Raw genomic sequence first — 23,086 nt, 5'->3', positions numbered from 1 at the left:
TCACCGGTGAGACAAGACCGCAGATAGTGCAATCGTTGTTGATCGTTGAGGGATTCATTTCGACGGATCAAGAGGTTAAACTGGCTTCGGAAATAAATCCACTCTTCATAGTGGCCACTGAAACGTGGCAACGTAATATCCGGTAGTTTGATGGACGAATCAGGGAAGGGCTTTTGGGAAACGCTTGTGTCGAGATGAGGCTTTGCTTCTGAGGGGTTCGAGAGAGGTTTCAATTTTGCAGCGATCTGATACGTGATTTCCCCCAAGAGGTCATAATATTCTTCAGCAGCTAATTCAACTGCCGAAACTTCATCATCTTTAATTAAACCGTACAATTTGGTCTCGGTTTCGAAAAAGGATTCACGCATGTCTTCTAACCCAGTTCTGCGAATTTCAAGTTGCAGTGGGTCGTCACCGTCCTTGAAGGAGGCAACAAAGGTCAAAATTTTGTTAGCACGTTGTTTCAGTGCTTGAAGCGTTCTTTGGAACGATAAAATGGAAGCTTTTCGCTCAGCAGCCATTTTGAAATAGCAATTGGTTGTGTATTAAAGACAAAAGAAACGACGCTATCGCATTCAAGGTCAGTAGCACAAAATGGCACACGATTCTATTCGGATGATATATTCAACGCGCTTGCTCTGGCTCAAAACGATCCACCTACCTTAGCTCTCCTTTTCCGACGGATGCCGACTCAGCCAGATCCGGCTCGAAGGACCTTTTTGATGTACAAGACGTCGTCACTGTCCGGCTCCTCGAAAGTGGTGGGGCCTATTTGCACTGATTCACACTGGCCAAGTAGGCGATTCACTTTATTAAACTTTCGTACTGATTCGTCACAGTCCTTGTTCTTTTGTTTCGACACTAATTTTGTTCTTGTTCCTTTGTTCCGACACTAATTTCTTCCAGAAATCTCCAGAGCACTCGATCGTGCTCACGGGAGTTTCTAATCGCACTAAAGTTCGTCACAATGTCCAAAGTTCGATACACAATTTCTCCAAAACTAGGAAAATTAGGCCAATTGGGCACTTCACTGTTCTCGAAACTAGAATTCACTCAGCGACCGACAAGAAACTTCTTTCGACTCGGACGGAAAATAAAACGCAGTTGATTCCACGACGAACTATACTAAACTGATCATGTATTTGGTTTTGTGCGCACAAATTTATACATGGGGATTCACAAAGCATTGCTTGTGTCAAGTATGAGAGACAAAGTACATAAGTATTTACTTTTAACCGGTTTCGTCTTCGTATACATATAACGCTAGCTAGCTCGATCACATCCGACGCTCGATGACTGCCGACGGGTGTTCGAAACACGAATACGATGACGGCGATGATGCTGATGACGGTCGATACTCTTGCGTTCGTTACTGCGGTGTACGATTATATACCTCGACGCTCGTGACTGTTGTTAGGGTAGACTCACTGATTGTTGCTACCGTTGCATTGAACATCAACGTTATCAAAGGCTTTTGTTAGATCTAAAAAGGTGGCAATTACAACTTCACCATCTCTTTTTGCTTTGTGGACATGTGAAATAAGTGTATTGACACAATTAATTGCAGACGTTTTAGTTTTAAAACCAAAAGAATAAGCGGGTATGACATTGTTCGATTCCAGAAAAGTATTTAATTGTTTTTTAACTATAAAATTAATTATTTTCAGAATAACAGAAAGCATAGATAGTGGTCTGTAAGAACTTACATTATTTGGATTTTTTGATGGTTTTAAAATTGGGACTATTTTTATATCTCTCCAATTGTCCGGGATGTCCCCACTGTTGACAACAAGGTTCAGTAATTCTACTATTCTGATTAATAATGCAGGATTGATATTTTTAAGGATATGAAAGGAAATTTCGTCCATTCCTGGACAGGAGTGATCTTTCTTGGAATGAATTAATTGTACTACTTCATTGCTTGTAATAGATATTTTATCGTCTGTTATTGTGGGTGTGAAACCTAAATCTGTAACTACATCTGGAAAATTTTCTTCCATGAATTCATTTGCCATTATTGTATCATTTAATAATTGTATGTTATTTTTACTTGGAAAACCTCCACTTATTCTTCTGACAGTATTCCATAAGCTTCTTTGATCCATATCCGGGTTTATTGTTTCTATTAATTTGTTCCAACTTTTTCTTGATTCCCTACGTATAGTTTGTTTAAGTTTAGCTTTGGATTTTTTAAATTTCATCAAATTCTCATATGTTTGATTTCTGAAGTATTCTATCAAGTGATTGTTTTTAATTTTATATAATCTATCAATTTCATCATTCCACCATGGTTTTGGAAAATGCTTTTTATTTTTAGGAATAAATTTTGCATCGTTAATTTGTTGTTTGATTTTTGGTATGAGTTGATATTGATTATTGATTTCTTCCGGATTAATTTGATTAATGTTTTCAATTGCTTTTTTCTTATTTAAAATTTCTCTATTAATATTGTATTGTTTTGCTGAATTTTGAATTTCAAATATTATAATTTTATGATTACTTTCTATTTCTTCATCGATAACTTTCCATTCTATTTTTCCTGCAATATCTGGTGTAACTATGGTTAAGTCTATAGTCGAGGGTGTTGTGTTTGGTGATTTTATTAGAGTAGGTGTTTCATCATTTAGAATAACAAGGTTAGTCATGTCTATTAAACTTGAAAGTAGTTTACCTCTTGCGCAATCTGGTTGTTTTTTATTCCACATTTTACTGTGTGCATTGAAATCTCCTGCAAAAATAGTGGTGATATTCCAGTTATCAATAATATCCAATATTTTTTTTAATGGTTCTTTTATATCATTGTTGCTTACTGGTAAAGGGGGTATGTAAATTGAAATTATTATCATTTCCGTTAAAGTATTCAAGGTTTTTATTGCAACTGCTTCAATAGGTTCTAATTTGGGTAGTTTAACTTCTTCATATCTAATTTCTTTTTTTGTTATTATTCCTACTCCTCCATAACCGTTGATCCTTACTGATTTTGTAAAGTTGTAGCCATTGAATTTAAAATCTTCATTTGGTTTCATCCATATTTCTTGTAAAATTGCTATGTCTATATTGTTTGTGTTAAGGAAGTGTTGAAGAATTTTACGAGTCTCTAGTGGTCTTATACTTGTTATGTTATGTTGTACGAGTTTCAGATTTCTGTACTGGTCCATGATGTGCCTGTGGGTTTGAATTATTTTCTTGTGTTGTTCCTCGTGCTACTGTAATTACCGGATTTGCAATAGATTTCATTTCATTCATTATTTCTGTTAGCAGTGTTTGTGCATCTTTGGATTGTTTACCTGATTTAATTAGTTGATTATTGTTAGAAATGGTTTCTTGAATAGTTTTTATTTTGTCCATTATTGTGTCCAGATTTAGTTGTTTGATTAGTTCTGTCTTGACGCGATTAACTATTTCTTCAATATTAGTATTCGGGTTTGCGTTTGAAATTAATTTTTGAGGTTGTTTGTGTACCGTTTCCTGATTTGAGGTTCGAGATGGCAATGTTGGGAATTCCTGAATTGAATTAATTGCTGGTTTCAATCGATCTTGAACGGATCTGTTTCGAGGAAACTTCATGTTTGCCTCAGCAAACGTCAGCTTCTCTCTGGCCATTACCTGAAGAATCATATCCTGTCTTACTCTTTCTGGGCAATTTCTGTCATTAGCTTTATGGTTACCGTTACAATTTACGCAAGTTGGAGCATCCCAGCAAACTTCACCTTCGTGATCCAACCCACATACAACACATCTCGGTTTCGAACTCCTGCATGTCTTAATCCTATGTCCAAATCTCCAGCATCTGATGCACAGCTTTACTGGGAAAACGTAAAAGTCAACCTTAGCAAGCATTCCGTAAATCGCAATCTCTTCCGGAAGCACCTGTCCTTCAACATAAATTTTTATGGAATATGTTGGCACGAGCACGTTATTACCTTCTACCTTCTTCATCTTGTTTATTCTTTCGATCTTGGTCACTCTCTTATTTCCTGCATTAATGTTATCAAGTATTTCCTCTTCTGATATTGTGGGTGGTACGTTACGAACAACTCCTATTGTCTGTTTGAGCATGTTGGGAATGTAGATGTTGAATTTGAAATTGTCTTTCAACAATGCCGAATTAAGCAATACTTCAGCATCCTTAGGTTTGTTAAACGAAATTCTGAACCTTCCAAAACCTGCACTTTTGAGCTCTTTGTACTGCTTAATTCCGACATTGTGAAGAATCTTAGCGAGCAACATTGGGTGAATCGGTTTATCTTCTTTGTTTTGTCGTTCAATAAAGAAAACTGTGTGCACATTATTCTTTTCCCATTGACCTAGATTTAGTGTGTCATTTGCGGTTTTATTTCTATCTCTCTTCGAACTGGTGTCACGTGATTCTCGAATGTCTTGAGCTTGTATGTGTGTCGTTTTAGTTTGTTGTGTTTGTGGTTGTGTAAGATCTCTTGTCGTGTATTTGGTCTGTTTCTGTGTTCGTGTTTGTTGCGTTGCACTTCCGGCGCCCGCCATGTTGTCATCTGTAATCATTTCAATTCCTGTCGATTTTCCACCATTTTCTTTTTTGCGTCCCATTTCTGTCTGTAGTCGCATAGGTTCTACGTCGTGATTTTCATTCAATTTCCTTTTATTTCTTTCTTCAATAGTCTTACCTTCGGAAATCGAGAGTCTCTCGATTTCTATTCCATTATCCACATCACCATTCATTCACAACTTACACTACTGTTTTTATTCTTGATAATTATGTACACCTTATTTCTAATTATTCTAACCGACACCACTTATGCTAATAAATTGGAGAAACTTAAAAGTAATGGAGTAATAAAAAAAAACGCGATCTTATTATATGCTATTTACACTTAACACCACTGGCATCCAAAAGATTGAAAATTTAACTTCGACTTTTTCACAACCGAACTCGCTTCCGCGGTAGCAAACCAAGACTTAGCTTTTACTTTCCACTGTTGCTGCGTTGCTAGTTGGTGCGAGAATGTAAGGGCGTTTCTAGGCCTATCATAAGGTTGCTTTGACGTGTATTAGATTTTGCATAAATGCTTGAAAACAATTTTTGGCCCATAGTGGGGCAAAAGTTCGAATCAGCGGGGCAAAAGTTCGACCCATGTATAAAATCACGGAAAAACTTTCAAATTGCCTAAAATCCACATATTGTCTTCAAATGTAGTTAAATTTGTCTGATCGTGTGAAAACTGTCACCAAAATTTTACATTTCCACTTAGTTTTGTGAAAAACTGCTATTTTTGAGTATATTACAATGAACCCGGTTTTGGGCAATTTTTTGATGAAAATTTAGTGTGTATTTTTCGGCAAACTTAAGTTTACGGCTGGTGTAAAGTATGCCTGTCATTAAAGGATCGATATTTAGTGTTTAAGCCAGCGAACTTTTGCCCTACACTAGATTCGAACTCTTGCCCCACCGGTGGGGCAAAAGTTCGAATAAGACAATAAATTTTGAAACTGTTATAACTAAAAATGGGTTAATATTTGGACACAAGTTTGTTCAGCAAAATTATAGCCAATATGTTGAAGTTTCACTGTATGGTATTTGTTTTGTTTTAACTGCTATTGTTTTTCTGGAAACTTTGATTATACCACTAAGGTCGAACTTTTGCCCCACCTTACTCTACAGTCGGCGATAGAAACTGATTCAAATAACTCTCATGTAAATTTGGCGCATAAGCATTGGCGTAGGAACAGGGGGGGCCAGGGGGGCCTGGCCCCCTCCAGAATCATCCAGGCCCCCCCCAGAAAATTTTGATGATAATAAAAATGAAAATTTTAACAAAAACTATTTAACATGAAGCGAAATCTTCTGATTCAATGTACATGACTCTTGTTATTGACATAAATCTCTTCTATAGTAACGTTATTCTATGTAGAACATCTATAGTGATGAAATCTCGTTTGTCTTATACAACATCAGCGTGGCGGTTCTGACTTCGGTGAATCGCGCGACAACCGAAATCTTAACCATCCGGCCGTCGATTGAATGGTTATTTGTTAGAAATAGCTTCTTGTTGTTTGCGATAAGCGCATTTTTTCGACATTTCCGTTGCAAAAAATATCGTGGTACAAAAAAAGGCAATATCCGGGAAATTGGATTCCCAAAATTCGTTTTTTTTTCTGAATAATCCAAATAAATGCTGTTTCAGCATAGAACAGCATATTCACTGCATTATAATTTCTCATGTTTTTGGGGGATACCCTGCTCAAGGTAATGTCCGAAAACAAATGAAAAAATATACAAAATTACTAAAGGAATTTCTCAGACAGTACATAGCGGGAATTTTTGTCGAAAAATAAGGCTTGACTTTCAAAAATTTTGGCATAGCCAAGTTTTCTAAAATTTTCCAAAAAACTTTTCGACATTCTCTATGAAGATTTAGAATGATGAAATTCTTGAAGAAATATTGAAAGGTGGCTTCAGAAATTTTGAAAATCTCTTGAAAATTTGTCGAGTAATATTGTGGGACTTGTTCATACTTTCAAAGCAATTTCCTCCTGATGGACATTCGTTCTATGTCTACTATTTATTAGAAAGCTGATTCCGGAATATAATCCCGGATTTACCAAAAAAAATGTTACCTAATCTTTTTAAAGTTCAGCATTCCTCTAAAAATAATTGATTCTGTCAAATCTTATAATGAGATATTTCGCTAAAAGTTGTATAAGAAATTCTTCTGTTCCTTCAAATAGTTTTCCCAGAAAATTGATTACTAATTCTTTCACGAAGTTTATCAAAAGCCCTTGAGAAATATTTCTAAAATACATAAAAAAAATGCGTCAAAAAATCTCTTATGCTTTCCTTTTCTAGAAATTTTGCTTCCAGTCCCCGGATTATTCAAGAATTGAAAAGAAAATTGTTTTTGGAATGTCTCTTGTCTGCGAATCTTCGGAGGAAATTAGTTGAAAAACTCCAGGAAATTTTTGCTTCCAAAATAAACATATCGGTAAAGAAATATGTAGAGAACCATGTAGCGAAATAACAGAGAAGGGATTGAGGATTTATTAAGATATTCATAAAGACATTTGTATTGATCTTCCTTTAAAAAACTTCTTCAGAAATAATTTTACTATTTTTTGGCAGAATCCATATTTTTGGTTTGCATTTTTCTGCGATACGAGGGCGGAATTTTAGGAGGCTTTTTGGCAGAATTCCAGAAAACCAGAAGTCAAGGAAGGATAGATTCCAAAGACAATTTCCAAAGAAGATTCTGATGGAACTTCTTGAGAAATTTGTTTTATTTGTAAATTCATTAGAGAGGTTGCAACTATCCTGTTATTTTCCAGGTTATAAATAATAAGGACTGTTCATTTTATAAAGACGACACTTTGTTTATGCTATATCTTTTTAATTTATTGATAAAATCGAAATCGGTTTTCTGTGCATCGTTCATCTATTATTCTATAATGCTATGAAAATATAAAATCTTTGAAAATGCTTTTGGTTGATGAGCTAAATAGTTTTTCCAAAAACTCATAAGAAAAGCTGTTCGTCAAAGTTTAACATTATTATTCGCAAAACAAAAATCCTAATTTTTATAAACAAATTGTTTGTTTGTATTCTCTACTATCCCACTGAAGGTAAAAAGGTAAAAAAATGCAGAATTCTTATACGTATGGTTTTGGATTTCTCAAAGCCCATCAGGAATTCAACAACAAATTTTCAAAGTAATGCAAAGTTTACCCAAAAATTTAAATTCATTAAAATCTTACATTACGAATTTTACCACAATATATCTTCCATAATGTTCTTAAAAAAATACCGGCAATATTTTCGCATGAAATTTCTACAGTACTACAAAATAATCGCTAATACACCCTTTAAAAAAGTTTGCTTGGTATTTCTAAAGTTAGGAAAATGGGCTCTACATTAATATGTGCAACATAGTATCATGAAACTGTCGAGTTCATACTAAATGTTATGTAAGATTTTAGTAGCAAATACTTTCAGTTGAAATTCCATCCATTTTAACACCAATCATTTTCTGTTATAGAAGACGAAGGAAAATGAGCAAGAATTTTTTGTAGTAAATCCTGCATGGACATTTTTTCTCTGAAATACATTGTCAACAAATTTCAGCAATTCTACGATATATTACTTGAATTTTACGACAGGAATTTAGTAATTTTTCGCGAATTATTTTTAAGCTACAATTATAAAAAAAAAATACCAAAAAAGTTCTTTAAATTTTTTTTGTATTTATTTCTTATGGAGTGATTCGTAGGAGGAGTTTGTAAAGCAATCACTGAAAAAATTTAATATGGATAGCGGATACATTTTTAAATGTTATTTATGGAAGAATCCTGAGATTACCATTTGAAAAAAAATTGAAGTTATTTCTAGAGCCCGAAAAAATACTTGATGGAACTGTAACTTTGATGAAAACTTTCTTTGAAAATTCCCATTTGGTAAAGAAAATGTAAAGAAAAAATCTCTGGAAAATACTTGAAAGAATCTCTGGTAATTTTTTCGAAAGAATCTTAGGGAGTATTTTCGCGGAAGAGTGAAAGAACAGTTGAACGTATTCCGCTAGGAACTTCCTAGGAATGTTAGAGTTGAAATTTTTGAAAAAATAAAAAAAGATATTGAGGGTTATTACTAACTAAGTGATCTGGAAGACATTTTTGGTGAGACTCCTAGATTTTTTTGTACTATTTTTTGGAGAAATTCTAAGTAATTTCTAACGATCCTAAACAAATTATAAATGAACTGCTGGAGGATTCTTCGTACTTACAATTGGAATGTATATGTAATAAGTACGTAGAGGACTTTCCAGGAGAAATCATTAAAAGAATTTCTAATGCATTCTCTGGCGGAATTCTTCAGGAGATTTTGTCAATCCAATTTGTTCGATAAATTTTCTGGTGAGATCAGAAAGCCTGGAAATGATTTTCCGTTGGAATCCCAGGACAAACTCAGTGAAAACTAATAAATAAGTTCTTTAAGGTTAAGATGAATCGAAGCCAAACCTTAAATATTAAAGAGCACAAATCTGAAAAACCAAACATCCGTTTAAGCTGAAAACTTAATCGATTGGTCACCACCAGCTAGTGACCAATCGATTAAGTTTTCAGCTCAAACGAGTGTTCGGTTCTCCAGATTTGTGTTACTGAAAATTTGAACTTTGGCTTCCATTCATCTTTGCCTTAAGAAAGCACTGAAAACTACGAAAACAATTTATGAACAAATCTCCGTAGGAATTCTCGGAGAAATCTCTTCACATGTTTAAGTACTTGCGAAATTCGTGGAAAAATCACAAAGGACATTCCTTGTAAGTTTTTTCTTCTAGAAATCTTGACTGGATTACAAAAAGAATGAATCTTTTCCGTTGTGAAAATTGAAAATAACAAATATCACTGATGTGCCGTGAAATGAACCAAAATAATGAATAAATAAAAATCCGTTGAAATTACGAAATTTGTGAAAATCCTACTTATTGCTGTTGACAGTACTTTTGAAAAACAAGTATTTGCTAGGCCCCCCCTAGGCCCCCTCCAGAAAAAAATCCTAGCTACGCCAATGCGCATAAGGTTCAGAATTTGGAAACTCAGCTGAATCAAATAATGTCATTGTTACAACAAGTAGTGTTGGCCAAACAAGAGCAGAGCGAACAGAATTTTGCAACAGAATATGCGAATTTCTAAGAATTCAAGAAGTCAAGGTTTTCTACCAATACAAACTGGGTCTGCATTGGGGAATGGAATAGCGAACGTAAATACTGGGCACAATTTCAGTGTGAAATCAGCGGGAAGGCTATGCGACGAAGCTGAAGCAAGACACGTACCAGATAATGGGCAATTGGCGCAGGAAGGTCACGTTGGTAGTTTCTTACAGCAGCAGGACGGTACACTGCAGGTCTATTCCAGAGAGAGGGTCAGCTCAACAACCCTTCAGTGAATCCACCTTTCAGGTTCCAAAGAGGTCAATTGGCTGGGAACACCGGACCGGGACCGTCAGGACGATTTTCAGGAGTAGCACATCAGAGCGTCCTCCTGAGGTAGCCTACGTCCTCGGCAATGCCATCATGCCGTAAGCTCGGAGAGTGAGCTTCGACAAACCGTGAGTTAAACTCAACGTTGCATGTAAAATGTTTAGCACGGACACACAAAAACGCTAGTAGTAGAGTAAAGTTTAGAACCGCACACGTTAGCTAGGAAGCAAGGGGATAGTAGAAGACGAAGATAGGCCGGCCGAAACGACCGTAAATGAAAATCTAGGTTAGCTAATGTTAAATAAATGTTTTTTTTTAAGTGTTTGTTTCCCCAAAAGCCATGTGGTAGTTTGTAATAGTTGAGAAAGTTGAAGTACGTTTCACGTTTTGTTTAAAATACAGGATTTCCCGTTTCTTGTTGAAGAATCCGCCTTCCAAAGCGTTATGGAGTCGAAGTGGTTGAGAGATCTCTGCCCGTGATGAGAAAAAGGATAAGGTCGAGTTCTGGGATTTGGTTATTTGTCGGAATTTGTTGGTTAGGTTTGTGTGGTCTCAGAAATGTTAGATTCCGTCGAGGCCAGGTTGAAGCAAGATTCTGTTCACTTGTTCCCGAACACTGTCGAGTATTTGGAAGCTGACCCTTCGACCAGTATCTAGCCGAGCATCGTGAAACATGACGAATGGTCCTGCTTGGAGGTGGCGCTCAAGCCACTTGTTTAAATACAGTGAGGAAATCAGTAGCAGACTCCGAGCCGCCAGTGGTCCGCTACGTAATTGTTAATAAAGATAATAAAATAATAATAAGGATTTTTCTTTCCGTCCTCTATCGCATACCAGAAGAAGTCGACCGAGTGCGTCAACAAGCCTTATCTGAAGGCTTCCAAGCATTTTTTTATTTCAAACAACATACGGATAGGGTAAAAATGCATCACAATCTACCAGATATCTCTCGCCTTCGCATCCGATGTGTGTGACTAACCGGCTTAAAATTTAATCTCTTAAATTCTGAAACAGGATCAATCCAACAATATGAAAATAAGCTGCTGTTCATTATGGCCTCTATATTTCTCCTAATGTGCTAAATAGTACGTGCTTAAAATACATTCTTTCGTGTGGAATAAATGATCTGGTTGGTCTCTGATTCTTTTGTGCACTGTTAAGTATCTGAACTTTGAAAGGAATCAATTAAAGGACAAGAATATCTATACTCTAACAGGTTCGACAGACACACTCTAGCACTATGATGATACGTTTCGTATATTATCTATCTAGAAATGATTGCCCCTTGCAATGGGAAAGAGAGAGACGGAGAGAAGCTTGCGACATGCGGAAGCAAAGTTTAACACCATGGCACTAACAGCACGTTCAAACATCAGTTTGCTTTGTGTTCCCTGATTTGGATGGTCCGTTGGAAGTCCTCGACAGATGGACTCCCATCGATCCGAGGAGGTTCGCAGCAGGTCCCGGGCCACCGACCTGCGATTGGTAACTTTCCATCATATTCTTCAGCACGTTCACGTCGATGTTCACCGGTTTGAAGCTTTCGATGTCATCGAAATCGTCCAAGTCGGATTGTCGTCTAGCCTCATCCTCTTCCCGATTCGATTCACTGATGTCCGTTTCGAAGCTCTTGCCGATCGTAGTCTTGGCCAGCTCCCGATCCATCTGGTCCATGTATGTTTGCAGTTCGTTCTTAACGCCTTTGGCCCTACGAGACGTCGCCATGTCCTCGATGTTCTGATCGTAGGCATCCTCGTCGTAATCGCTCATATCAGACGCATCCGAGGAATCCCAACGATCTTCCGGAATCACCAGATCCAACATGTGCTTCACGTGGGCACCGAAGGCATCCGGATCGAAATCTATCGGCTGATGCAGAGGCGAAGGCTGCGGAAGATTATTCTGCAAGTCCGCTTTGGCCTTGCTTTTGGTGCGCTTCGGCTTGACAGGCTTGAACGCTCCCAGATCTAGCTGGGCTATGGCCGCGTCTTGGTCAACTCCATCGAATTCACTTTTCTGTTCGAGAAAGTCGGTTACCATGCTGGTGAATGCTTCGGGGCTGGCATTTCCGTTCATCGAAAACAGCTTTCGGGTGCCGTACCGTTCCGTGAGCATTCGGTCCAGTTCTTCCGGAGAAATGTTGATCCAGCTGTCGTCATCCGGTGGAGGAAGGTTTTGGCCCTCCTGGCGAAGTTCGTCTGCGTCGAAGTCGTTCCGTTTCAGGATGGACACGATTTCTTCGCCGATTTTAGGCGTGAACTTCATGGAATCGCGGTTTTCTTGGTAATAATCTTGAGCTATTTTTAGAAGACGGTTGTGTTCCTAAAGATATGGAGGTAAATTTAATGAATTAGGGAAAATGACAAGACTGTTACAAGAGTTGCGAATTTCAAAAATGCGTCCGGAGTTCAGATGATGATTTTCAAGATAATCCGATATAATTCTCAGTCGCTACCAAATAAGATTTTAAAGTTTTTGTAACAGCCTTGGAATAAAAAAAATCCGTCTCTTACCTGAGATCCGACAATGTTGTCCTGGAAGTATCCTTTCGCTTTCAGCGATTCAAAGTAGCTCTGCCACCCTTTGTCCGTTTCCAACGACTGCATCGACTTTGCTTGCGACGCCAATATTTCAAATCCACAGGCCAGCTTGAGGCCCAGCATGTGTGCCTTATAATTCGGGTCACTGGCCAAAGGGAGGCTCCAGCCGGTTCTCCGATCCGGGAGGTAGTTACTATGCATAAGCATTGCATAGAGGCATCGGGTGAACACGGCACTGGTGTAGACGCAATTCTCCGGTGGGAAGAATCTCATCGCTCGGCATGCCTTCAGATCGATGGGATCTCGATTGCAGAACGCTAATACTGCAGCTGATACCAGTTGAGGATTTTCTTTCAGAGCGGCTGCTACCCCTACGGGAACGAACAAATTCGCTCTGTGATGGCTTTCTTCGATTTTGTCAGGGAAATCCCTTGTCCGCTCATCGATGCAGGATTTGATTTCTTTGGAAACCGCCCACTTGGAACGTGTTTCCGATTTCAGTTCTTGTATGACCTGTTCCAATGGATGGGCATCCTTCTGTTCCTCGGTTCCAACGAGATACAGTTCCCCATCGTAGATGAATACGCGACCCTCGCAGCGCTCCGGATTGGCCCACCGGGGCAAATGTTCGGCCGCTTCGATCAGTAGGAATTCTCCGTCAGAATCGACAACCCGCGCCAACAGGCCGTGAATTCTGCTAGTAAGATGAAATAGCAGCGAAACGATGAACCATTCGTCTTGCACGTTATCCCCGTAGTGTGTAATGCCGTATAGATGAGGCGGTAGCGTAGCTAAAAATAGAAATGTGGAAAGATTGATATTAGATTTAGAATGGGTTATGGCAGAATTATAATTAATTATGCTTTTAGTTATAGCACCGCGCTTTGTTCTAGAAAGTGCAATGCAATGATTAGTTTTCATGAATATTGTCTCAATTTTAAGCAAAAATAAATTTGATTGGAAATTAGTAAACCGGTTCTGGTTCTTTTCCGCTTAAGCAGGCTCGTCCCAATGGGGACGTAATGGCAAGAAGAATGATATTGTTAACGATGCGTAATTTTTCTGTTGAGAATCATTATTTAAGACAAGGAAACGAAAATACATGGAAGAAAGTAATACAAATATTAATTAGATTACGAAGTCGATATAATAAAAATTTTACTAAATAAATTTACAATATTAAAGCTATATGGAACTCGATTTTAAAATGTTACATTAGAAGAGTTACTTTGAAAGAAAACATAAATCTGGCAGCACCGTCTTTTTATCACGCATCAACTCTGCAGAGAATGTGCGTGTCCACATTAGGAAGAAAAATTGATTAGGTACCTTCCGGTTCTTCCTGCTGATTGCTGGCCTCGAGCAACAATCGCTGCACCCGACCGCCCTTCCGGATGGTGACCTTGAACCCATCCCGGTGCCAAATGTAGCGACGGCAGTAATCCCCGGCCAGTTTATTGACCTCGGCCCGGAGTTCCTCTAGCTGCGATTCGCAATTTTCCAGCGACACATCCTTCTGATCCAAACCGGCCGGGAACAGCCAATACTCGACGAAATCGTCCTCCCGAACCGACTGCAGTATGCTCTTGCTGGTCATCACTTTTCCTGCGCTAGTTTTTAACACAAAACTTTAATTTTTCCACCAGCAGCACGAGATGAAGGGATGAATCACTCCAAACTTTGTTACGATCCTTGTCTTTCTACTTCTTGCAGAGGGGTGACTTCTTGTGTGGACAAAAGAGGACTGTTTTGGTTCAACTTGTTCTTCTGGCTCTTCTTACTAGCTTATTGGCAGCGGCACGCCGTGCAGTTGAAATAGAGCTGGCGCTATTTTAGGCGGGATCATTGCCTTTTTAACACAAAAGTGATCAATAAATTGGTGGCGTGTAAAAGAAACAGTTCAAAACAAAAATCAAAAAGATTGTTTAGTTACGGTGCGGAAACGGTTGGAAATTTATTTTGTGATTCTGCAATCATGGACTTTGCCGAGGATTTCCTGGTAGATCAGGACGATCCCTACTCCGACTTGGACCGGTTTTTGTTCCTGTCGTGCCGGTCCTGCTCGCGATACTCGCCGTTTCTGATCTATTTGCCTCCGGAAGAAGATTCTCCCGCATCGGCCGTGAGTATTGTCATTGCGAGAATAGGGTACAGTGGGGCTTCGATGCGCGAATACAGCATAAAGGTGGGCAATCATAATCTGAGAATCATAATATATAATATTTTAAATCAAGTTTTTTTCGATTCCATTTGAGATTACCCTGTTGCGTTTAGATTATACAATCATCGTGATTGGAATAAGTGTGGGAATTTATATGGAAAACACTTAAATCTTTATCTAAAGGTTCCTAGCTTTTTGATAAAAATTTAATCTTGTTTTTTTATAACTACATATTACGCTACTACTTCGGCAGAACAGTAATACAGTCACAATGTTAAATTCCATATAAGGTGCCCGGATAAAAACGTACCATTAAGGGGGCAGGAACCGTCATTGATTTTGGAATTCTCAAAAGCAGTTTTTTCGTTCTAAATCAAGATAATCTATAGGAAAAAGTGTTCACTGTATTCTAATCTCCAACCGAAACACAGTGAACACATTTTCATCGAATAATGTTTAGTTTTGAGCAGAAAAACTGCTTTTGAAGCTTCGATGATGACGATGATTACGATGACGGAGCGTTGAACGTTAAGTGAACGGAATAAACCATTAATGTACAATATAATGTATTGGATACAATACCGCCCGCATAATTCTGAACCGTACGCTTACTGTTTGCAAAACTGTTTAAAACCATTTGCGACAATATTTGGATGTTTTCGTATAACAGAAAGAATAACAATAAACTCACCCTTTCATGAACGGTTTTAACAGTTTGGTGAATTGTGATTGGGCAAACTACAATATGGGAAATAGGCGGTTAAGTTATGTAACCATTCAAAAACGCCGATTTTCCCGAACAAAATTTTACGTTCACAGTTTGTGTAATTGTCGATTTATTGTCCATTTTTGGTCCAATCCACTGTAAAGCAAACAGTTTTGATACAGGTTAACGTTAACTATAAATTTGAAAGAAAGCGAAGAACGTATGTGTAATTGTTGATTTACGGTAATTTGAAGTATTTCAACTCTTTGTTTCACTGTTCTGTTATAATTATACCATTATGGAAGCATTCATAAATTATCTAAATAAGAATTAATGAAACAAATAAAGACGCATAGAAGAAACTTACTTCAATTAGATCGACTACAGATCCAATTTTAAGTAAATTTACATCACACACACCTGTTTCATTTGTTCTTGTTTAAATAAAAAAGGGTTTTTTTCAATCCTTTCTTGACCCATAGCGTAGTTGGAAGAAAACAATTAACTTTTAAAATTATGTTACAATTTTTATTTAGCACATTTTCATTTAACAATTATACAAACCAATATTTGATGATTTTTCACAGCATTCTATAAAATCCACAAGACTTGTTCATATTGCCACCTCTTCCCCTAATGGAACTTATTAAAATCGAGACAAATTTATGTAAAAAGTATTTTGAAATCATACACATCGTCTGGAGAACCACATTACTTCCGTTATCTGATGTTTTAGATATGCTTCTCATGATCATGTAATTCGTACTGAACACTTTTTATTTTCTTCCGGCGGCATGATTCCAGTTTCAAACACTCGATTCTTCAGTTCACTTCCCGTTGCAGGTAGCATAACCCGTTTCATCATCTTGCGGGGATGTCACTATCGGCCACAATGCGGAGCGGATCTTAACGGAAGCAACGAGAGTTTTCTTCGCTAGTTTCAAAATCAAATTTAATTTTCACTCACTCTGAATTGTTGAAATCTGAATTAGAAAAAAACAAACAAAAAGCGCGACGGTTTGCAGCAATACGATGAAAATTTGCATGTACGGATCAGTTACAAATACCAACATGCAAAACAATTTGCCAAACTGTTGAATTTAGGTATCATATAATTTAATCGGGATCGGCACAGTGCATCTGTATACTGATGCGCGCTCACAAATACATTGGACACAATAATGCGTGTAACTGTTTGCCAAACTGTTGAAAAAAGGTAAAATATAGTGAAATATCCTTGTGTTAGTTTGAAGCGGATAAATAATCACACACAATTTGGCAAAATGTGATGATACAATTTCACTGTATTTCATGAACATTCATCCCCAAATTGTTTAACATTATTTGGACACTGAAACAAATTGTTACTGTTCGGTATGAAGTACGAAAATCATTTCATACAGTAATAAGCTTTTAGTTCCATATTGTTCAACATAAAAGTAATTATGTGTGGTACACTAACCTTTACCGATAAAATAAACATTCTGTATGGAATGTAAAGCAAACTATATTTTTCTATGCGGGCGGGTACCCCCGTTGGTTTGACCACATGTAATCTGAACACTTTTTAATCTGTACCCCGCTAATTTGCACATCGTTCAGATTAAAAATGGTTCAAACGTCATTTAGCTCATGGAAAAGAGTAAAGTGAAATTGAACGCTGTGGAACGGAGCGCAGAATCAAAACAAAACAGTGAAAGAGGTAACCAGAAACACATTTCTACACGGGAAAAAATTCTATAGTAAAAATAACTATTTTAGCTGACTACGCCCATTCTTAAAACTACCATGGAAATTCAGACCAATTTACGGTACACCCCACCGCATTACTGGTACATTTGAGAGAAATAATTTACAACAATCTGATTCCAACTACAGACATGGTAAAATCAAGCGCATTTCTGGTCTGCTGAAAATTGCCGGTGCGAGCGCTTAAGTTAACCCCCTAAAATGATAGTTTTTACCGCACAATTTTTTTGCGTGTAGGGTGACTAGATGTTCAAATTAAAAATGAACTCCGATGGTGTGCATGAGGTACCGTGCAAATTAGCGGGTGCACGGTACAGCGTATTGTAATTGAATGTCGAAGCAACATTATTCTTGTTTGAATATACAATTCAAAAAAAATATAATATATTGTAACAGAACACTGTATTGTTTTTTATTGGTTTTATACCTTACAATTTTGGTCAAATTCCTATTTTCGCGTAGAACAACTGTTGCTTTTTTCTGTGTAGCTTGGCTGAAAGAAGCAAACAAAACTAGTTCAGAAAGCAAGAAATGTTGGGTGAAAAATATTCAAAAAGTAAAAATAAGTAGTTATGTAGAAGTCACTTGACATTAGCTGTAACGGCGAATGCAACCATGATAAATTTCTTTACTTCTATAGGAGTTAACATTATTTTGCTACTGTTGGCACGAATATCCGGTAAGTTGGAGACAATTCATAAAAAAATACAAATTCTATACTTTTCACCACTAATGGATCATTAAAATAACCAAAACGGCCGCTATGGAAAGCATAGATAGCACCACCGTAGCCTTGTGTGTTTGACAGAACAGCAATGCTGTCACAATGTTAAATTCCATATACAGTGGCGCCTTTGTTTTGATGCGGTGAGCACTTGCAAAACTATTGAATCCATTGAAATACAGTTTGTTGAATTGTTTTTGTATTGTACAACAATACACGAATTGTTAATCAAGACAATTGGGCCCTAAAAATTTTAATGAAATCTTGTTTTTATTCAATAACACGAAAGAGCATCTTACTGCAACTACTTTAGCAATATTTCCCGCTCAAATAACGGCTATGGGCCTATTCACATGACGTTCCAAAACAGCTGATCGGGAGGCTCGTTGACAGTTCTTCTATGAAAATGACAGCCTCGTGTATGCACCGGTCCTCTACCGATGTAAACAAATGCATAGACGGACCTGTCACATGAAAAGGCCTATATCATGTTTAAACTTTAATTTAAAAATTGGGTCCATAAATGAACCTTGACACTTAAGATCATGTTTGACGTTCGCTTAGTAGACAAAAACACCACAGGGGTTTTAGTTTTACCACTGGGGTTGTTCCTATCTGACATTTCGGAAGGGACACGGAAAACAAAATACACCCAAAATTTGAGTTTAAGCCAAGGAGTGTGACAAAATCTAAAAATATGTTTTTTGGACTCAAACCAACGGAAAACATTAGAAAATTGAGTAAACATGTGTTATTGGCCTAAACTTGAGCGTTTGGCACTAAAATTGGGACAGGGCTTTAGGACCCTATACATGAACAATATGTCGTATTGTATTTTCAAAATGTATGTATGAGAAAATATCTATATTTCTCGCATAACCTGTGATCTCGCCCTAAAAGCCATTGGTAACCGAGTGTGTAGCTCCTTGTTTCTAAGCAAAAGAATGGATCAGGATGAAAACTATCACCACTGGGAGATAGAGGAGTTTTTTTTTCTTCATCGTAGCATTATTGAATAACGTGTTAATTCATTCGTTTGCTCGATAACAACAAGCTACATATTCGGTTACCAATGGCTTTTAAAGCGAGATCACAAATTATGCGAGATTTGCATTGTTACGATACTTAACCACTCATACATTATATTGCAAAAATCTCATATACCATACAGTGAACTGTTCAAAACAATATATTGTACTGTAATTGTATTGTCATTTTTTAATAAACTGTATTTTATTTCCAATATATTGAATGGTACTGTTACAATACGTTAAGGTACCGCGAGGCAAGTGGGTAAATGGGGTAAGTGAAAATAATGTGTATATTTTACTGAATATGTGAATTAACGTTTCACAATCATGCGTAAACCGTTGAAGCCATTCAGAACATTACGGTAGGTAAGAGATTCCTGAGATTTTTCAACCATTATTGCATAATAGAGCAAAAGATTGTTAACCTGTTAACTGGTACTCCGTAACAAGTTGGCGGCGTGCAATCTTATTTTAATATTTTCAGTAGAAAAAAGTTGTGGAAAAAAATATTCTGTACCACTTCTAAGTTGCCCCCTCTGACAGTTTTGAACTGCAATAAAAAAAACTTTTAGAATTAATTCGACATAGACCTAAAAATAACTAAATTGAAACACCGTCAATTTTCCAATCACGTGGGGCAAGTGAAAAATTTCTCATTAGAGATTGAATTTGTGTTTTCTCTCTAGGTAGCTATAAGTACACAAGGTTCGCAATTATCATAGAATAACAGAACGTGCTTACAATTCAAGAAACACTATACTAAAAGCGTCAAAAGCTATTATCACGGCCAAATCATGGAACTTCTCTAAAAATAAGGTTGCCAAATATTAAGATATTAATATGTTTACTTCGGACAGCCGATTAAAAGGAAGACTTTGATTGGAAAGTTCCAATATAAGGCAACGCACGAAAATCTCGTGGAATGTCTATGTAAAGCTAGTTCAAAACATAAAAATGGGGTATAGGTGTATCCACATAAAAAAGTTTCTAAATACTTTATTGAAGGATTACGTTTGATTTCTTTTGAAAAGTTATCCGACTTTCTCAAAAACAAATAACGAGCGGTGGAAAATCTACAGAGCAGAAATGCAATTGCTGTCCCATGATGTAAAAACTAGCATTGGGAAAGTTGCAGTTATAATGTTGTCGAATCATTTCAACAAACATAACTGAACAGAAGAAAATTCAAGTAACAAGAATACAATTTTCTTTGTATACATGTTACTTATGTTATTGTTCATTGCGATGCCTTAACAAATGTTAAAGGTAATAGAAATCGTGAATGTAACTGTTAGTTTTTGGATTTATTGTTCAAAACGATAAACTTTTCACTTGCCCCACCTGTGGGGCAAGTGAAAAGTAAGGAGACTATTTTCAAAAACTTTTTCTGCACTTTTTTCTTCAATTTTACATAAAAATCAATTTCAGTATACTGCTTATATTTGGTGGGAGTCAAGCTAAAAAATATACACGACCTCATATGTTTTAATTTATATATCTCTAGAATTTGAAGAATACCAACTATGCAAAATCCATTACCCACTTGCCCCACGGTACCTTATATTGTTTTTGTATTGTATCTGTTATCCGGGTTGTAAATAGATGGACCAAATTCTCATTTTTCCATATTTGCAACTAGCTTTGCATCGACATTCCATGATTTTTGTTCATTCTCTTAGATTGCAACCTCAATCCATGTATTCCTTTAAATTCACTATTCTTAGCTTCAACAAAAGTGTCGTAAATACATAATAATCAATCAATCACTATTCTTAATGTACGGCCTCTAATTAAAGACAATTTACACCGTCTTCAGCCATAGGCTGCACAGACTGAACATAACTAACATTAGACAACGGACACGCAGAACGACCAGTGAAGAATTTTTCGTTTGACGAAAAGTTTTCTCCGACTGGGGCGGGAATCGAACCCACACTCCGTAGCACAATACGCCTAAGCGACTGACGCCGCTAACCGCACGGCTACAAAGCCGTGCGAGAAGTTCCACAATATCTAATACCCTTTAACGAGAAGAAATCTCATTACAGACTCAACGCACTCGCGATCCTGCTATGAAAATTATATGGCAGGATCTGCAGAAAGAAAAAAAAACGATATTCACAATAAGGAAAGACAAATTTTTAAAATAAAATTTCTCAATTGGATTTTGGTTCTCAGCACTGTTGGAAATTATCTATAATTTTGGAAATGAGAGGGGTTCCAATAAATTGGTCAGATGAAGTTAAGTATCTAGGGCTCATGCTAGATAAAAATTTAACTTTCGATAATCACATTAACGGCATTCAAGCCAAATTGTAAAATGTCTTTATCCCTTTATCAATAGAAAATCAAAACTTTGTCTTAAGAACAGGCTTTTGACGAAGCACTCCTTATTTAAACACAATTTTGTTTTTAATATCAACCGTATAAAATATTTCCAGATCGAACACATTTTTTGCGCTGGCTGTGCACCGATTGGTTCGATTTCTGCAGGTTCAAAATGTCTGATCAACAATCCGGGCTTCCTTCAGCTGATACAAGGATACGAGTATTCAAATCCCTTCTTCAGACGATATGCCACAGTCTATCGAACTCTGCTCACCACCGATACTCGTTTGGAAATAGACTGCAATCAGTTCGTGAATCTACCGCTGTTCGAGAAGCTCTTCAAACTTCAGGAACTCTTTCCTACCGTCCACCTCGTGCACAACAGGAAATTTACAGGCCTCTCAGAAATTTCCCAGACCATCGTGAACCGTTACGAAAGGATACGCAATTTCTACAAGCCCAAGAACCTTTCGAAACCAACGATAGGTGCTTTGCTACGGCATGAATCTGACGGTGATATAGATTAACCTTTCCGTTTGAACTGAATAATTGGCATCTTCTCGCTTCTTACAGGATCCCTTGCAGCTTCATCGACGACCAGCTTGCCCAGTCCTTCCGTACCCGTTTTGAAGCAAACGGCTCGCTTGAGGATAGTTAGTTCCGAAATGGATACGCGATGCGATATTTGTCTCCTATCGAACGAAAATAACACCATCCAGTTCGGACCCTTCGTGGAGAAGCCGTTTGCCAAAGACATTTTCCGGTGCCATTACTTATGCTTGCTTTCTGGTACGCATATCGCTCAGAGAGGAGTCGGCGACCAAGGTGGAATATTAGGGTTTTTGATCCAAGATGTGAAGCAATCCTTTCAAATCTATCGCAACAAAGTTTGCTACTGCTGTGAACAGTTTTCTGCGCCGGTTAAATGTAACGCTGCGGGCTGCGATCGTTACTTTCACTATATTTGTGGCTACCGGAAGGGCTGTGTGACACAGTTTATCGGGGAGTATCTCTCGTATTGCCACGAACATCTTCCGTTTGAAGCAAACTTGTATCCAGACCCCGAAGGTGAATGTTGGATCTGTTGGGATAATTTGCAATCCTCCAATCCGGTATCCTGTATTCCTGCGTTTTGTGAGCCGCCGGAATCGTCAACGAGCCAGGAGAAAGAAGTGAGTTGGTTTCACCGCGAGTGTCTCCAGAAGTACGCCTACGAGGCCGGGTACTATTTCAAGTGTCCAATTTGTCACGAGAAGCCGATTTTCTTACAATACGCCAAAATGCACGGAATTTTCGTTCCCATGAGAGATGCCAGCTGGGAGATCGACAGAACCTACTTCAAAGATCTCCACGAATGCAAGTGCTCGGCTGAAAACTGCAAATATGGGAACAAGAAGAAATCCGTCGATCGTATGGTCGGCTGCAAAGCCTGTGGTGGCGAAACGCTGCACCTGGAATGTGCCGAAATCAGCGATCCGAACGATTATGTTTGCTCCAAATGTATGGACGCCACGTTTATTAAGCTGTTTTGAGACTGATCACTTTTAAGGTTTGAATCTTTTTCTACGATTTTCTTACAAAATCTCTCCACTTCATAGACAAAAAGAGTTGTTCAGTGGGGCTATAAATTACTTACTTCATTGCTGCGTAAACTTTTCAATTTGAATTCTGATTCAGCAAGACATGAAAAATTTCGTGAATGATGTTTGAATATTTAGAAATTTGTGTATTTTTTAGTTTATAACACTTTTAATAAAAAAATACATCACTGGACTCATATGCATTTGGCCTTAATATATCGATCAAGAATCCATGCACTTAATTAGTAACATTATTTTAAGCTTCTCTGTATGGGTGACCTGATCAATGTCACCGAAATATAATAATCAAAAAAATAAATAAAATT

The 23,086-nt window shown here is 37.4% G+C and overlaps 2 protein-coding genes across 2 annotated transcripts; one reads left to right on the top strand and one right to left on the bottom strand.

The window, feature by feature from the left end:
* Positions 1-10,793: 10,793 nt before the first annotated feature.
* Positions 10,794-14,209, bottom strand: LOC5571220 (protein ecdysoneless). The gene is made up of 3 exons (XM_001659548.2): positions 13,811-14,209; positions 12,455-13,272; positions 10,794-12,263 (listed from the first exon to the last, which is right to left on the bottom strand). The coding sequence occupies exons 1-3, from the start codon at positions 14,076-14,078 to the stop codon at positions 11,307-11,309; spliced, it is 2,043 nt and encodes a 680-aa protein (XP_001659598.2). The 5' UTR covers positions 14,079-14,209; the 3' UTR covers positions 10,794-11,306.
* A 122-nt stretch (positions 14,210-14,331) lies between these two features.
* LOC5571218 (PHD finger protein 7) lies at positions 14,332-23,085 on the top strand. The gene is made up of 3 exons (XM_001659549.2): positions 14,332-14,603; positions 21,294-21,693; positions 21,754-23,085. Exons 1-3 carry the CDS (start codon positions 14,457-14,459, stop codon positions 22,710-22,712), a joined length of 1,506 nt encoding a protein of 501 aa, XP_001659599.2. The 5' UTR covers positions 14,332-14,456; the 3' UTR covers positions 22,713-23,085.
* Position 23,086: the final 1 nt, after the last annotated feature.

Source organism: Aedes aegypti, chromosome 2 (genome assembly GCF_002204515.2).
Source record: "Aedes aegypti strain LVP_AGWG chromosome 2, AaegL5.0 Primary Assembly, whole genome shotgun sequence".
Taxonomy (NCBI): Eukaryota; Metazoa; Arthropoda; class Insecta; order Diptera; family Culicidae; genus Aedes; species Aedes aegypti.
This window is presented reverse-complemented; position numbering and strand designations above follow the sequence as displayed.

Bases quoted from the DNA above. Each gene is read 5' to 3' on its own strand.
- LOC5571218 (XM_001659549.2), top strand. From the start codon at position 14,457: ATGGACTTTGCCGAGGATTTCCTGGTAGATCAGGACGATCCCTACTCC. The intron at 14,604-21,293 runs GTGAGTATTGTC...AAATATTTCCAG, and splicing joins AAGATTCTCCCGCATCGGCC to ATCGAACACATTTTTTGCGC. The intron at 21,694-21,753 runs GTGATATAGATT...CGCTTCTTACAG, and splicing joins GCTACGGCATGAATCTGACG to GATCCCTTGCAGCTTCATCG.
- LOC5571220 (XM_001659548.2), bottom strand. From the start codon at position 14,078: ATGACCAGCAAGAGCATACTGCAGTCGGTTCGGGAGGACGATTTCGTC. The intron at 13,273-13,810 runs GTACCTAATCAA...TTCTATTTTTAG, and splicing joins TCAGCAGGAAGAACCGGAAG to CTACGCTACCGCCTCATCTA. The intron at 12,264-12,454 runs GTAAGAGACGGA...CCATATCTTTAG, and splicing joins ACAACATTGTCGGATCTCAG to GAACACAACCGTCTTCTAAA.